Source organism: Microcebus murinus, chromosome X (genome assembly GCF_040939455.1).
Source record: "Microcebus murinus isolate Inina chromosome X, M.murinus_Inina_mat1.0, whole genome shotgun sequence".
Taxonomy (NCBI): Eukaryota; Metazoa; Chordata; class Mammalia; order Primates; family Cheirogaleidae; genus Microcebus; species Microcebus murinus.
The window spans coordinates 29,479,456-29,497,075 of record NC_134136.1 but is presented as its reverse complement, the minus strand read 5'-3'; the positions used below and the strand labels follow the sequence as shown (position 1 = coordinate 29,497,075).

Below are 17,620 nucleotides of genomic sequence, written 5' to 3'. Positions count from 1 at the left end.
TTTATATCCCTCGCAGAGCATGATATATATAGTATACTATAGATTGCATAAATTTGAGTATCTCAGGAATTTAAAATTATTGGCTGATCCCAAAAAGCAATGTTATAAATGAAGAATTTATTTAAAAAGATAGGGGACGTCATAAAGTCCATACAATGGACTTTATGTCTTCTACATTTTTCTATTTAAACTACAAATTAATGCCTGTTAATGATAATCGAAGTACTCCAGAACGATCAAATGTCTTCTAAATCATCAATAAAAAAGAAAATATTGTCAGTGGTGTGCATTGTTAGATACATTTTATTGTGCTCTCATTCTGTGAAAATTGGTAATCCAAGTATAGCTTGTATGCTAATTATCAATTAATGACTGGCTAACTTGCCTCAGCCTTGAGCAAAACTATTTCTATGTGTTTCCTTAACTGTTAAATGGGGGGAAATGACTCCTGGACCACAAGCATCTTGCTGAAGATTTTATTTGAAAATACTTTTCTGATAGAAAATTCCAGACAGATATTTTCATGACAAAATAACTTTGAAGGTGAGCAATGAAGGATACTACCTTCAAATGAAACTGGAAGGGGTGATGGATAGGTAGAACATGAATTTTGAAACTGGAACTGGCTGGGACATCAAGGTTAACCTTAACTTCTAACCACCTCTTTTCCTTTCCTATTTGCCCCCATTTTCCTTTCCTAAGCAAAGTGTGAGGTGATTGGGAACTAGGCCTTATCCTTCCTTTAAGAAAGCGGCATACTGCTAGTTCCCTATAATTTGGGAGGGAAAATCTTATTTGATTCCTTACCTGAGTAATTTCTTATGATGCCTGTTTTGTGAATGATATTTATGGGGTCTCGTTTTTCAGACAATTGCCTTAGAAAGTTATGTAACTGGACACTGACCTAAAGATAAGTCAGATGTGAAGGTTATGAGATGTTGAATTTGTCCAAAGTTGAGCTCCTGTTTATAGGAGGAGAGCCTGCGACCCTTTTTGCTAGGTTAGCTTTCTCCTTTGCTGAGTCTGTGCATTTGGAATATTTTAGTGTTGGCCTGCTGTGACTCATTGCCTGTCCAGCGGCTTAATTGATACTTAAGCAAGTCCACAATATGTCTTTCAGATAATTAAACATTGAGGCTATGCACACACACACAAACATGTTTTTATGCATTGGTTATGGGGACATTTTATCATCAGCCCCTCATTTCTACTTGAGAATCACTATGCTTTGCCCTTTCATACTCCCAAACCTGATGAAGTGCAAACTTCATTGTTGTCATCCATGTTACACAGGTCTGTTTCATTTCAGTTGCTGGGAATATGCTCAGCAAACACTTACCCAGTGTGTTCAGCAGCAATCACACCATTGGTGATGATGTAGAAGTTTATTAGAACACGAAGAGAGGAATTACCTACAAGTAATTCTGGAGTACTGGCTACCAGGAGCCAAATGCCTCAGAGGCAGAAATTCATTGGATAGCATGCATTTATTATATGTTGGCTGCCAGAAGTTTAAGCATTTAAGCTCAAACTTCCTGTTAGACCCTCCCCAGCATGCGGGCCACCCACCAGTTGCAAGGCATGATGACACGACAGATGACCCGTCCTCCTTGGTAGCAGTATGGATACGGGTAGTAACCTAGTAACGGTTCACAGACGCGGCGGCAGTAGCGGTTGCCTCGACGGCAGTAAATGCAACAATAACCTCTCTCATCCAGCATGGGGTCAAATTCTATTCCATTTTCAGTCTGAAAGAAGAAGAAGCCAGTGTTGGGGGCAGGGGTAGAGGCAGAAGGTTCACTAGGAAGAGGCCTCACCAAGCAGGGGAGGACTATAAGACTTTATGAGGTGGGGCCTGGTGAGAAATTAAGCTCTTTAGCCTGATCATGAAGATACATCAAGAGAGATCAAGGTTGATTTTGAATGAGCTTCCTGGAGATTCCAAGTTTCTTAAAGATTTTTTGTTAAAACCATGATCATTCTCCTTCCAATGATCGTGATCTGAGGGGTAGTAAGTTCTGTGAGGGATCTTTGTTTCTCCTCTACCAAGAGTTAACATGAACATAACTCACATAGTCATTTATTGGAAGTTCTTCCTCACTTGCTTGTCTGGTGTGACGGGTCCTCTCCACCTTCACTTGGGGGACCACCCACTGCTCATTTTGTTCAATCCCTTTTTTTTCGTTGGTTGGAAAGTGAAGATCTTCACCATCCTCCTCAAAGTCTTGTAACTCGGAAACTAAGATAATAAATATGAGATTGTGATGTGACTACTTTGCAAAAGTTTCTGAAAGAAGTGATCGGGGGACTCGCAGCTGGGGATGGAGATTTTCATTGTGCCTTCTGATTGGCATCATTTAGGCACGCCTGGGCCACTTTTCCAAGCTCCTTCAGCTGATATTTTAAAGAGTATTTTCCAAAACAAACCTGATCATTCCCATGCACACAGACCTCGTCTGTGCTTGTTTGGCATCAAACATTTACTGCTTTGCCTTATTAGTATGCTAAATTAAAAACTGAGGACAAGGGACGTCTGTGTCTCCCATAGTGATTTTACCTATAGTAGGTGCTCAATAAATATTTCTTAGTTGTCTGATTTGATTTGATGTCCTCTGTCTTTCACTCACTTCCCTACTGTTTCCTGTCTTAAAATTTTATTTTAAAAAAACTTTCTCTACTTGGGAGGCTGAGGCAATAGGATCGCTTGAGCCCAGGAGTTTGAGGTTGCTGTGAGCTAGGCTGACGCCACGGCACTCACTCTAGCCTGGACAACAAAGCGAGACTCTGTCTCAAAAAAAAAAAAAAAATAAAAAAATAAAATAAAAAAACTTTCTATTTGGAAATAATCTTAGATTTATAGAAGAGTTGCAAAAATAGTACAGAGTTCCCATCTATGTTTCACCCAGTTTCCCTAATGTCATCTTATATAAGGATGCTATGATCAAAACAAAGAAGTTAGCATTGGTACAATATTATTAACTAGACTATAGACTTTATTCAGATTTCATTAGTATTTCTGCTAATGTCCTTTTTCTGCTCCAGCATCCAGTCTAGGATACCACATTGCATTTAATTACCTTTTTTTTTAAGTCTTCAAAGAGTACCAACAGATACTTGCATTGGTGGAAATGGCCCCTCTTGAGTAACATAGTAATCTATGCTGTCCAGAATGAGGAAGGCCAAATTCCATGTTAGCTAGATGGAACAAGACGTCCAGAGGCCTTTACCTTCTCTATGGGCTGTCTGGAAGTTGAGGGCTGTACTCTTTTACTCTGGACCTCTAGCCCTCAATTACTTTTATAGTGATTCCTAAAACAGCCACAAAGAAATTTGTACTGCAGTGATTGTCCTATCTTCTGGGGAGAATGCCACCATTTGACATAGAGAATCCTTCTTGACAACAGAGCATTGTTTTTGCTCTTCTCTCCTCTGTTCTTTGGTTGGACTCACAGTGGTTTGAGCAATAGTCTGGTATCGCAACTGCAATGAATATAGATGTGCAAAGAAAGACAGATTAGCTTTTTGCTATCACTAGTCACATTAGGGTGGTGTTACCTTTGCTGGGATATTTAAAAGCCTGTCAGCATTAATTTATCTGATTTATAACTTGGCTGTGAAAAATTCCCTTCTCTGGCAGTCAGCATATACAGTCTCATCCAAGAAGATATAAACTGATCATTTGTTTTCCTAGAAATGTGGTCTCTGAATGCTGGGAACATTAACCTGCTACTGTGTTTGGAAAGAGGAGGAGGCTGAGGAGGAGGAGGCCATACCTGCTATTAGAGTGGGATTGATCCAATACATGGTCACATTATCGCAAATCTCCAGAATTTTGGAATTTTTAAGAAAGTCTCGGTTTTCAATAGGCTTTTCTGCTGGGACCCAAATCACTGATTGTTCAAAGAAAGTTGTGGTAATTTCTTCATTCTGAAAGAGGAAAGTAGTTCAGGATGGTGATTAGCAGAGAAATTAATAAAATGAGTGTGAAATTATGGGATGCTGGAAAACAATGTATTTTGAGTGTGAATAACAATTCCAATCCTAGGGCTGCTAGTGAACTAGCTCTGTGCCTTGCATATAGAAGGTGCCACTGGGGGTGTTACCAGCTGATCCTTCCCTCTCTTCTAGGTTTACCAGCAGGGCTACTCACCGACATAGGAGCCTTTTCTGTTATCATTTCACTTAAAGTCAGAAAGGCTCTCCATTATTTTCTGGGCACCCAGGGGCCCCGTATGTTTTAATTCGAGCTTCTGGAACCATGAGTGATTTACACTTGTTTTCTCTTTTTTAAAATGGATATTGCAAGCCTGTCTTGTTTTAGGCTTGCAGCTAGGGTTGTGAGCAGAAATTGACCTCAAAGTGAAGAAAACTCCTATAACCCAAACTGGTGAGATCAATTAAATAGCAACTGAACCTAATATTTTGGTTTTATAAGATTTGTCTGTTATGGTAGCTAGTTGTAGGACAAAAGATGTCTTTTTATGTTTTAAACTCAAGCCTGCAGCTGATGATTTCACTGGCCTTACCATCTTGTGTTCCTTTCATTCTAGATGCTTAGAGGTTATTTCACAGAGTGTTTTTGCTTTACATAGCCTGTCTTATATTGTGAAGGACACCATCTTCAATTCACTTTCTAGTATTGAAGTAGTTGTCTTGTATGCCTAGTTCTTACTCATTTTCCCTTGAGTCATTTACAGCAAGTCTTAGCACCTTTGTCCTTGAGTTTGTAAAGACCTTGGGATGCATCAAAAGGGATTGTATAAAATGAAGTCGGTATGCTGACTAGCTTTGTTAGCAAAATCAGGGCTATTTATATACCTGCTCTGCATGTTTACCATGCACACTCCGTGGCTACAGTGGTGAGGGAAGTATAGAAGAAGAGGGCTTTTGGTCATTTAGGACTACAAATTTGCCTTATAAACAATATGTACTGTGAATACAAAAAAATAGGATTTACTTGAAGGTGTAATATTCTTACTGTTATGTGATGAATACTCGTGGTATTTTAAAGATTCAGCAAAATTAACTGAAGAATAAATTAGGGCCAAAATGAGACATTATGGGTGTTTGCCTTCATCTGTTTCAGAAAAATAAGTCCTATTATGCCACTTCAGGCTTTCATTGCTGGCTAGCCTACTCAAATGCTCACATTATTTTCTGTGAGAATCAGCATATGATATTGTGTATGATATTGTGTGCCTGTTAATCCTATTGATTCTCCTTTCATCTTACCGTTGCCTCCCACTGTCATTCCTCATATCCTGGAAGTTGATCTGTTCCTCAGATGCATCTAACTTATGCTTATTTTTAAAATAATCTCAAAAAAAATAAAAATAAAAATAATCTCCAAAATTTGTCACTACCATAGGCCTTGAAACAGAGCATCATCTTTGGGGACATTTTCATCTTTTTCTTGGAAATTCTAATAAGGATCTGTAACTTCTCTGACCCTGAGGAGACCAGTAGCATGAAAGAGTAATGTGGGAGCTAAGAGCAGCTCTGAGACTTGGGTAAGAGAAAGGAAAAAGTGCTCCTCAGCCTCCACCCTCCAAAAAAGAAAGGGAAAAGAAAAAGATAAATGGGTAGGTGAGAGTTAAAATGGAGAGAGTCGAGTGGGAGAAAAGTGAAAAACAATAGGGCAGAGAGAGGAGAAAGAGAAAAAGATTCTTATAGTTCATAGAGAGGCCACTGTGCCATTGCCATAATCCTATTTTAGATTTGCCAGTTAAGCACTAAACCAAACCAAACCAAACCTAACCAAAGCAATGTTTGTTTTTTCCTTGCTTCAGTGGGATAAGCTGTCACCATATGGCCCTTCTCCCATTGGTAAAAACATATTGTGATTATAGAAAGAATGACAGGGAACAATAAAGAATCTCAAGGGCTTTATGGATAATTGTATTTTAGTTGTTGTATCTTTATCTTCTATTAGGTTTTCAGGGGCCATTCAGTGATTGCACCAGTATCCTATGTTGCCTTACCCTGGCCTAGCGGTGCGTTTCTAGAGGATTCATATTTCACTGCAGTTCTCACCCTCTTTGCTTTTGTCTTTCCTAGTGAGGTTAAATGTGGCCTATTTCATTAGCAGCCCAGTACAACATGGTAAGGTGAATGAACTGAATTCTTTAAACTAGGTGAATGTTGCAGTGTGATGAGTGGCAAGAACCTCAGGTGGCCTTTGGAATATTTTTTAAGGACTTTATTTTAGACAAGATTGATTTCATTTCTCTGGCTCATCCCTCTTACTAGAGATCTTTGGTTTAGAAGCAAATGTACATAATGTTAATGGGTACCCTGGTATAAATGTGTAGTGTTTCGCCTAAAAGCATGAAAGTTTTCTGAGAGGCCTGAGTTCAAGACCCCAATCTCTACTCAGTAGGTGTGTGACCTTGGGCAAGTCACTTTTTGGTTCTGAGTCTCAGTTTCCTAATATGAAAATAGTGTTAATAATAGGACCTATTTATAGGGTTGTTTGATAACCAAAGGAGAGTAAAGCATTGAGTACAACATTTGGCATATAGCACCCAATATATTATGTCTTTTGCTACCACTATTGTTATTCTTACGTACCTCATCTATTTCCTCTTCTGGTTCAGAAAATTCAGGAATCACTTTTATCTGAGTTTTGATAAAACATTTTTGAAGACCTACAAAGTAGATGCCAGTATATCCCTATAAAACAGACAAAACAATAATAAAACTTCCTGAAATAGCCCCAGTTAATGAGTTCCATGATCTGTGTCAGGAACCCAGACTAGCAAAATCTGAATTCAAAGGGAAAGCTTTATCTGATAAATTAAATGGAGGTTAAAGGCTATTTTTAACTGGACTCAAATGCTCTAATCTTTTAAGAGGAAAGCCTCAGGGGAAAACATCCAACTTACATTTTTAAAGTCATGTACTTCCAATGTTTCATCAGTGCCATTTCCACTTCTGAATATTTCAGTTCTGGTCACAGGATCAATTTCCATGTAAATCTTCTTCTTCTCTCCATTGCTGTAGAAAGTGTGCTCCATGTCATAGGTCTGGGAGAACAGAGGAAAACAATCTCTAGGATACTCAGTGTGTCCCATCATAAGATACTTTAATTGGGTAATATCTGGGGCACCTTCTCTTTCCAGAGCTTTTGTAGTGAGGTACCATCTCAGCAGTTTGCCATTGGGAATTCTTTGAAACTTGAGTTTAAAGTGAGGTGCTTTTTGGCTCTCAAGTTGATATGGGGATCCCTTCACAGCTGGTAGTTTGAATTCAAGCCAAGTTGCTGAGCTAATTACTAAGAATTCCAACAGTTTCCTTGGCAGCCCTGACTAAATAGCAAATGATATTCTGCAAACCAGCCTGCAAAGTATTTTCCCCTTGTGTTAAGCTGAGGGATCACCTAAAACCTATGCTGCTTCTTTAAGCTACCACATACATCCCTTTCCAAGTGCTCTATGATCATTCCTTTCCCCTCCCCCCCATGAAATTCACTAGGGCCGAGAAAGAGATTCGAACACCCTTAGAATGGTTAGATATTGTTTTCTATCTCCTTATCTATCCAGGGCTTTAATATGGCCACACAGTCTTGGGTCTGTCTTTTTTTAGAATCTGAAGATGTTCTCCTTGATCAATATTAGGTAAGAGTCCTACCTTGCCCTATTTGCTTCCTTTTGCCTTTAAACTCCAGGAAACATTTATTGCCTTCCCCTAGCCTTGTCTTTTATAGGCTAACTAACCTCATCCAGTTTATTCCTGGCTTCTGTTTTCCAAACCTTACTCAGTTGTCTTCCAGTTTTGCAGATTCTACTATATATAAAGAATTCAGCAACTGTGTCAAGTGCCCTGAATTAAGCAATGTGGAGCCTTCCAAGAAGAGTGACTTGGAAAGGTTGCCAATCAGGTCTTTCTTGAGTGGCTGAAACAAAACCCCAGGTTTTCTCCTCCCCTCTAAAAGAGGCAATTGTCTTTCTAAAGACCAAGAGGACCAGTCACACATAGTATCCCAGTTTAGGAGAAAGCCCATAATCTACAACTTAGGCCATATTTATAGCTAGAAGCAAACAATAAGCATAAAGGAATTTGCTACCTGTCACAAATCAGGCCAGACCTGCTGGTGACATGTGGAAGTCTATCTTATCCCTGTTGTTAGGGGGCCTTTGTTTATCAAGTTTCTTCATATTCATTTTTCCTTATGGAAAGAATTTAGAAAACTAAAAGCCTGAAAAAACAAGTTGTCTACAGAGCCAACATTGCTTTCTAACGATACAGTTCCCAGTGGCTGCCTCGTAGAGCTTACACTTGGTTGGGTTGATTTTTAGTGTCTGCTGATGTCCGTGACTGAATGTTAGTTTAACCTGGTCAAATTTTCCCCGACTCAAGAAGAAAAACAAGTTGGAACCTTTTGTAGAAGCAAGTGTTACTTCAAGGGTGAAAAGTCTAGTGCAGCTGCTGAATAGAAAAACAAGAGACAATGTTTTTACCCCTTGGTTAACCCTACAGTGACCTGGACATGGTTAAGTGTTTGTTGAATAAATTTTCCCCACCAATGGCACGTCCTTATCTTCCGAAAGAGAGATCTTGAGCATTGGCAAGGTCTTTTAAGAGACCATTTTAAAAGTGGAAAGAAAACAGTATTTAGAACCCTCCAGCAACTGCAGAGTTAACTCAGAAAGTCTGGCCTGGTTTGTGACAGGTAGCAAATTCCTTTAGGCTTGTTATTTGCTTCTAGTTATAAATATGTCCTCAGTTCTAGCTCTGCAGCCAGCTTGAGAATAGAAACTTCTACCTATGACAACAAATTGAATTCGTCTGGTCTATGTAGGGAGAGAGGCATCCACTTCAGATCCAGTCTTGTCAGCTCTCCCAACAGGGGGGAGTTTGCTAGAAATACTATTCATTGTTGAGACAAATGTTGACACCACTAGCCACTGGGGGCTGGGGTGGGGTGTTTGTTTCATCAGTAGCACCGCTGATGGATTGTTGTATGGAAAAATGAGGTTAGAGACTAGGGGATATTGGACTGTTGCCTACCTGGACGAAAGAGAAAATACAGGCTGTATTTTCAATCATTGGTAGAAGACTATGGAACCATACTGGTGACATTTAGGATTTCAGTGTACTTCTGTGGAATGAGTTTTCCTGCACTGTTGGCAATGCACTTTACTTGGACACCTTGCTAGATGAAAACTCTTGGAAACTGCCAAGCTCAGCAGATCTTGATTATTTTCAACCTTCCTGCAAAAAGCTTTTTTGGTAGGGAAGAAGGGGTCCATTCTGATTATATTCATTAACCAGCTTGTTGGCTTTATGTTAGCAATGGTAGGTTGCTAAATAGAGTGAGATGGGAATGATTTCGTTTATGTGTGAATCTGTGGTAAGGGGTAGGAATGGGGAACTATATATTCACCCAGATGGAATTCCACTATCAAAGGTGTCCTTTTGGAACAGACTGTCTTTTGTCTAGGAAGATGATGCTGGTGACCCACTTTTGACTGTTTGGGGATAGGTTTGAGCAAATCCAGACATACTGTCTCGTCCAAGTCCCTGTGGAGCACATTGCTTGGGTAATGGCTATGCAAGCTTCACTGGCCCATATGAAGACTGAGCTCATGCCTTTGGCATCACGAGTACTTTGCTCTTTACTAAGCTCCCCTGGCTCAGGGGTGGAGGGTCTTTCTGGAGATGAAGGAACAAATGGTTTTGTTCTCTCCAGGAACAAGCTAAAGCATACACAGGATGACTGGCCTGCGAGAAGTGTGAGTGGGCTACAAGTAGCTCATCTCAGATTGCCCCCAACTCAGCTTTATTCCAGAAAGGACAGAGCAAGCACAGAGTGTGACAAGGAGCACACCCCTGCCAAATTGGCTGATAGAGAAAGTTAATCTTCGATGCTTCTAGCTTCCCTCTTCCGTTCTCTTTTCATATCCTGCTTGTCCTGTCATGGCCCTTCCCCCTCCTCTTTCCATCTCTGTCTGTCATTTTGTCTCCCGTCTAGATAATCTAGGACTCTCATGGTGCTTCAAATACCTTATGACAGAGAAGAAGTCGATCCGACAAATAATTTCATACTTAAATATTAGTGATGGCTATTTGTCTGTTTAAAAAATTGAGTAATTCTTAACTCAAAGGAATGAAGTACCAGTGGGGGATTTTAGGCAAGGTGGCCCCAGGAATAAAAAATATTTGAGGGGCAAGAGCATCTTTCCAGCTCTACTCAAATGGTCTCTTACTCCACCCATACGTAAGTTTGGCTTTAACTGCAAGGGCAAGAAAACTGGAATGGGACAAGGAAGCCAATGGAGTGGAATATGAATCAGAAGTGAAATGAGACAGATACGTGGTTAAGCCCAGGCAGTGAGAGGTGTAAGAAGACCACCCTGACAAAACATGGAAAGGACACAAATCCATTTCTCTTCCCTGCCCAGGAATTTTGTCCTCAGTCCAGTTAAATCCTCCACTCAGGCAGCAAATGAACCCTAACATCCCGTTTTCACAGTTCACCCTGCCTTTTTTCCCCCCTCTGTTTGTGACAGTCTCTGAGATCAGAAAAGAAAGCGTTTTATAAAGAGTAAAGCTGCCTCAGACCTCAGCGTGATGGATCTGTTTGGGGGGCAAGTAGCTTTAGCCTGTCCTGACAGGGATTTGAGGACATTTGGCTTAGGTTTGTTTTTTGAAGCCTGTGATTAATCTAGCTGCTCTTCTCTCCACCGTCATCCTTTACTGTCTGTTTATGAGGTACTCTCTCCAAAGGTGAAATACATGCTTGGAATAGCTGGCTAGCAGGTGTTAGGCTGGAAGGAAGGGAAGGGAATGCACTGTACCATATTATTACTGACCAGGCCTCTGGGAACTAAAGGGCCTCTGGGTGTTTCTTTACCAACACAGAACAGACAGATTGTTTCTTATGCAAAGTTGGACCTCTGCATCTTCAATCACCAGTTCTCAGCCCTGAAAAATATTGGCATAAGCAGCACAGACATTCCTCTTTTTCAACATGAGCAAGCCACTTCTTTCATCTACAGACTTGAGCTGGCCAGAAAGTTTTCCCCTATCCAGTGTCCCCCATCCCTGATTTTTAAACACAGCTGAAAAATAGTGGAAAGAATCTTCAGGCCAGATTCTAGCCTTAACCTCTACTCTGCCACTTACAAGCTGTGCGACTTTGGGCAAGTCACTGACTGTCTCTGGGGACTCAGTTCCTATCTTTATCTCCCACCCCTTTCCAACTATCATGTTAGATAGTTAGTAAAATCAATTCTGCTCAGATTTGAGCTGACACCTATCAAGTTGATCACTGGGGTGCTACTACCTGTCAATCACCTGGACTACCTCCCCCTACTGCCCCAATTCCACTCTCAGACACTCAAGGTCAGCTCTCTTTGAAGACTCATGCTTTCCTTGCTGGTGCCATATAAGTTGCTCATCAGATGCTGCCTTAGGAGAACAAAAGGACTGACTAAGGATGTCACAGTTAGAGTTTGGCTCCATTAGTGGGAGCTGCCCCTGGGTGGCCCGGGTCTCCTAATGCTTTAAGAGGAAAAAAATGAAGAGAAGTCTTTTTTTCTAAAATGCCAACGTGGCACTATCTGGTGAAGTTCAGTCCCCCTGCTAAAGATATTCCACCCACGACTTCAACTTTTTCCTTAAGTTTATATAAATGTTTCTCCAGATGCACATTTTACCCACAAGATGTTGTGTAGGAAAAGCCCAGGGAAACTGGGGAGGAAAATTGTCTTCCCTGGTGCCCAGAGAAGAGTGAAGAAAGTTAGTCTCAGGCTAATGCTAGCATTAGAGAAATAGGCACAGAGAAAGCTGGACTCAGACATGGCAAGAAAATGCTTCTTCTGAGCAAAGGATTTTTCAGTCTACATTGATACTGGGCTCTCAGCTCTGGGTGAGCCCATTTTCATGGTCATCCACAGTTGAGGTGGAAGTGGGAAGGGCAGAAGGATGCCTGCTTATCCCCACCACTTCTCATTGCTCTGGTGGTATGGAGAAGTTGAGGGAACATTCCCAGAAATCTGTTAATTGCTGTGTGGCCTTGATGGTTTCCAGATAGTACTAATGTCAGCAGGCAGCTCGTACGTATGGCAGGAAGGATCGCCTTTCATTTATTTAGTTCATTATATTCTTCTGCCTCATTCCACAAAGGATCGGTGGGGATGGGCTACAAAGTCTGTGCTGTGTTTATAAACTGTTACTTTAAGGGCTGGGATTTTTCTGATTTGTTTTCTTCATGTTAGATTAATTAGCTGGGGAGTTGGCTTCTGATCGTTTCAAGTGAGATGTGTAATACAGGGAGCTTTAAGCAAGAGTGTTTCTCTGGGGATCCTGCTTTAGTGATCCCAGGGCAGTCACTGCCTGGAAGTGGAGCTCTCATTGCAATGCTTTCTCAAAATTGCTGGAACTCAATGGGTCTCTTCTGCTTGGTTAAGAAAGCTGATACAGAGCTCGATGGACCTGGCTTTCATTTAGCTCAAGTGGCTTCTATATGTGACTGTGGATTAGGGGCCCGGGGACTGTCAGAAAGTGCAGCAGCTCACCCAGAGTTAGTTCTCCTTGTTTCACTTTATTTTGATCTCTTTCTCTCTCTGATGTGTGCATATGTGTGTGTGTGTGTGTGCACTCAACATGTGTGAGGAAAGACGGTCAAGCATGGCTTACTCACCCTTGGAATGAGGAATCTGGATCTTTTGTATACACCAAGGTGGGAGGGAGGAGAAGGACTTACTGGCATGGAAACATCAACACCAGATGTAGGATGTTAAATAAACACAGTTTATTAATCACAGATGTCGAAAAACAAAATAAAAATGAGGCATGGTGGGGGCTACGGGAGCAAACACTAAGAGCTTGGAGGAAGCCTCAGGACAGCAAACAAATCACTGCCATCGATAAGCACAGCAGCATACACGGATCTCTCCACTAAGGGCCCCTCAGTTTCCACAAATCCCACAGGCTTGTAAAGGAAGGTCCAGGAGAACCTGGTTTTTAATCTGCTAATTGTTGTTTCTTGCTAGGCCACACTCTTAAGGGGAGAGTCTTTACTTCGTGTAAGATGTCTAGATACTTTTCCTCTGCAACTCTTCTAAGACTAATCTGACTACTAGTGACATCCTAGGATTCCTAAGTCAGCTCCAGGGCAGGCTCATTGGTAGAGGTTTAGCCACTGGAAACATGGATGGTCTCCTGGGCTCCTTGTCTGGAACTTGAAGGTAGTAGTGGACTGAAAAAAGCCTCCTTATCTTCCAACTGGTTTCTTAGTTTACAATGAGCCCAACCTGGTCTTGTGAAGGCCAGGACTTAAATATCAAAGACGATCAATTTCAACAACCCACTGGAATGGAAAGCAAGCCTCATTTGTCCATGGTGGAGAAACTTGTCTTAGGACACACCTATTGTTTTTTATCTGGATTATTCTGTAAAAGCTTTGTTCATTTCTGAGAGTCCCTTTGCTGCAAATTACATCCAAAAGATGGATTACTTCACAAGAGATTTGATTTTTGATAAACTTTATGGGTAGCATATGCCATCTTTTCCATGCATACACTGACAAAGTTTTACTTTTGGTTTGAGGAATCACAGAACTGCTCTTTATGAAAACAGAACTGAATAAGAAGCAAAAATGACACAATACGGAAGTTGAAGAGACTATGGACCTTGCTAGTGTGTTTGGCACCTTTCAAGATAAAGGCAAGGTCTCTGCCTAGTCACTTATAGCTGCACCGAGGCAAATAGCAGTGTAGGTTTAGAAAAACATATAAACTCTTTCAGAATAGCATTTGCAGTTCCAGTGGCTACAATAAAATAAGAAAGGCCGTTTGGCTCCCTATTTAGGCAGGTATCTATAGGTGATCAAAAGGAATAGCTACCTGCCCCACTCAGTTAGGTACATTATGGCCGCAGAAGAGTTTATGGCCCTCTAACTCACATAATTTTCAAGAGGATCCAAGATTCTATTTGTGGGACAGCATGTCACTTTGGGAATTAGCTAAGTGGTACCAGCATTGTATTGGAATGCATTTTGGCATTCTTATTCATTTGCTTTTTCCTTCCTGGTCTCATTGCTTTGCCCACCCTGCTAGCCTGAACACAAGTGACATCTCTTAGAAAAACATTTGAACAGTAAGTAGTTCAGAACTAGGGAGCAGTGCGGGTGGAGGGTGAGGACTGGGGACAGCTAACTATCAGCATCGGGTAATGCCTGGAATCCTTTCTGGAACAAAGTATAAATAAAAAGGTAAACAAATTAGGCTGGTTTGCTCTCCCTCCTCCTTAAACTTGGTAAGGTATCCTTTGGGACGAAATGAAAGGGGGGATGGCAGCGGAGATAGAGGATCAAAGGGTGGCTATGCCTTACTTCTCTGGTTTCTTTTACACACTTAGCCAGTTTATTTCTCATGTCTCCCCCTCTGCCTCTCCCTCCTCATTGATCCATATTCTTTCTTCTCTGCTCCTATCACTTCTTTGGCTCCTAACAGTCCATGCCAACCTATTTTCTTCTTGTCTCATCCTCCCTCCTGGATCTGTGCCTTTCCCTCCCTACATCTGTTACCAGATAGAAGCCAGCATCTCATGACAGCAAAGTAACAACAACAGTAACAACAACAATAGCAACAGCCCACACACAGACAGAAAAACATAGCAAAGCCAGAAAACCATCTTCGCACCTTGCAGCTAGTACATTTATTAATCATATTTCAAATGGAAAGGACTACGGTTTTATTTGGGTCACATCTAAACTTGTCCATTGCATGTGAGTCCAGGAGTAACAATCACACAAACTAGAATGGCCAGCAAAACTGCACCAAATGACCCCAATATCAGGAGCTTTCTGAGATATTTGTGATTAATGACTTGGTTTCACTGGATTCTACCCTGTGGCATTACTATCTCAGTGGGACATTGATGATTGTGGCTGGTGAGGAGCTGAAAAGCTCAAGCTATTTTTTAAAAGCATAAATAAATGTGAACTCGGGTAGGAGAATTGCTCCTTCTGAAAAAGAGCTTGCTGCCTGTCCTCACAGAAGATGCATTAAGTCAGAAACATAATCCCTGAAAATCCTTTGCTGCCATTTCTGGTGGTTTCTCCTTATGTGGTGGTATAATTACTTTTCCATCAGTTTCTGCCCAGATAATTGAAAGAAAGATGGAAAGTTTTCTCTTACAGTAAAAAATTTGCTTCTCGGAGGAATCTTAACTCCTTAAAGCCAAGCACTGTAGAAGAATGGGTAATTCTACATCCTATCATTACTAACCGAAATACAGAAGACAACTTTTTCCCTTACCAAAATCATTAGACAATAAAAGAGTGCAAAATCTTGATTCAGTTTTTCATACCACCAGCAAATAAACACAAAAGAGACTTAATGATTTTCATTTCAGAATAATTTACATATCAATCACTGATTAAATACAATCAAACTCACACCAGAAGCATTGGATAACGATGTGCATTTACTTTACTTACTTTTTTGGGTGCCTCCGGCCAGAAGTGCTTGCTCCCCCAAAACAGGACAATTAGAGTTAGGGCCAGGATACCAAAGATCAGTCCACAAATCTTAAGTGATTTACATATCTTCTTGGATTTAAAAGCTTCTGCCTAAGCAAAGAACAGAGAGAATAAAACAATACACAATAACCCTCAAAATAGCAAGCCATAATTCCAAGTCACCTTTGATTTCACTTTCTAATATTCACATTGCAATACGATAAATCTGTGAAACCATGCTTCTGCTCAAAAGGGAAAAAATATCAATCAACTTACATTTAGAATGTGACAGTCCTCACAGTTCTCTGGAGGATTCTTTGCCATGGTCTCTCAGCACACAGTACTCTTTCCCTGCTTTGAGAGGACTGAGAGACCACTGCTGAGGTGGAGTTGCAAGGGAGTCAGCTAACAGATGCCAGAGGAGAAGCTGAATTTATATGGCTCAAATATGTCATACCAGAGCCTGAGGGAGCCCAGGGGGCTCCTGTGCTGCGATTTGTTACATAGATATACCCATATATGTATATAACTTCTGTGCACAGAATTCCATCCAGAATGGCAAAGACAGGTTATAATGAAAACTATTGTCCTGGGGGTTGGGTTGGAAGGGGACCAAGCCTAGGACACATTGAAATGATTTTTCACTAGGAACTTAAAATATCAGTGGCAATACACGCTGCACACTCCAGGAATAAGCAAACAAAACAAAGAGGGAATGAGGTCTTAATTTCAAATCCATTTGATTCAATAAATATTTATTGCAGGCACATTAAATGTCAGGCACTGTGCTTGGTATTAGAGATTCAGAAGTGAATAAGATATTGCCTCCTTCACTGTGTTAAAGCTCTTTGAAGACTGAGATTGATATGTACTCAACTAATTATAATAAAAACAGGATAAAATAAAGACTAACTATAAGCTCTCTCTTGTCATCCTATCTGATTATTCTCTTTTTGTGAGTCCTCTTCCTCAGTTTGTTTCTTAATGCTGATATGCCTTATGAATCTCTCCTTGATGATCATCTCACTTTACATACACGTCTTAGATGATCTCATCCACTCCTACAGTTTAAAATATCGTAACAATGATTTCCAAATCTGTACCTGTAACCCAGTTCTATATTTTAATTTCAAAGCCATTTGAACATCTCTGCCTGATGTACGTCAGGCGTTTCAAATTCAACATGTTCCACATCAAACTCTTCTTTCAACACCTCCTTTCCCCAGCTTACTTTATTTCCTATATTCCCAATCTTGGTTGGTGGCTTTATTAGTTTGCTAGGGCTGCCATAACAAAGTACCACAGACTGAGTGGCCTGAACAACAGAAATTTATATTATTACAGCTCTGGACACTGGAAGTTTGACATCAAGGTGTTAGCAGGATTGACTTCCTCTGAGACCTCTCTCCTTGGCTTGCAATGGCCATCATCATGTTCACATGGCATTACCTCCTATGCGTGTCTCTGTCCTAGTCTCCTCTACTTATAAGGACATCAGTCATGTTAGATAAAGGCCCATCCATATGACCTCATTTTACCTTAATTATCTCTTTAAAGGTCCTATCTCCAAATACAGTGAAATTCTGAAGTCCTGGAGGTTAGGACTTCAACATATGAATTTTGAGGGGACACAATTCAGCTCATAACAGTGCAACCATCACCCAGCCAGTCTCCCAAACCAGAAACCTGAGGTTTGTCTTAGACTCCCTTCTCTTATTCATATCCCTTTTATCCAATCAATTACCAGGCCTCTCTATTCTAAATTCTTACATCTTTTGAAGCTGTTCTTTCCTATGTGCATTGCTAAAGCCCTATTTTAGGTTTTCATCTTCTCTGACAAGTCTTGAATCCATAACTCTCACCCAGACTGTTCTCTTGGGGCTCCAGACCAATACATGTAACCTGCTAGACACTTCCAATACCCCATGGGCACCTCAAATACCACATATCCCAAACTTAATTAATTATATCCCCTTCCAAACATAGTCTTCCTTTTGTGTTACCTCTCACTAAATGCCATAATGATTAGTCTCTAGAATAGAAATCTCCAAATAATCCTTGATTTTTTCTCTCTTGTTCATCTTCATGCCTAATCACTTATTAAGTCCAATGAATTAAGCCTCTAAATTATCTCTGCCATCCTATCCTCTC

The 17,620-nt window shown here is 40.7% G+C and overlaps 1 protein-coding gene across 1 annotated transcript; it reads right to left on the bottom strand.

The window, feature by feature from the left end:
- Positions 1-1,371: 1,371 nt before the first annotated feature.
- Positions 1,372-16,011, bottom strand: TNMD (tenomodulin). Its single transcript, XM_012767647.2, has 7 exons — positions 15,746-16,011; positions 15,449-15,580; positions 6,885-7,025; positions 6,571-6,672; positions 3,774-3,927; positions 2,073-2,239; positions 1,372-1,748 (listed from the first exon to the last, which is right to left on the bottom strand). Exons 1-7 carry the CDS (start codon positions 15,791-15,793, stop codon positions 1,539-1,541), a joined length of 954 nt encoding a protein of 317 aa, XP_012623101.1. The 5' UTR covers positions 15,794-16,011; the 3' UTR covers positions 1,372-1,538.
- Positions 16,012-17,620: the final 1,609 nt, after the last annotated feature.

Excerpts from the sequence above, each read along its gene's own strand:
- TNMD (XM_012767647.2), bottom strand. The coding sequence starts at position 15,793 with ATGGCAAAGAATCCTCCAGAGAACTGTGAGGACTGTCACATTCTAAAT. Across the intron at positions 3,928-6,570 it reads CAGAAGAGGAAATAGATGAG|AATGAAGAAATTACCACAAC; the intron begins GTACGTAAGAAT and ends TTCCTCTTTCAG. Across the intron at positions 2,240-3,773 it reads CAATCCCACTCTAATAGCAG|TTTCCGAGTTACAAGACTTT; the intron begins GTATGGCCTCCT and ends TTATTATCTTAG.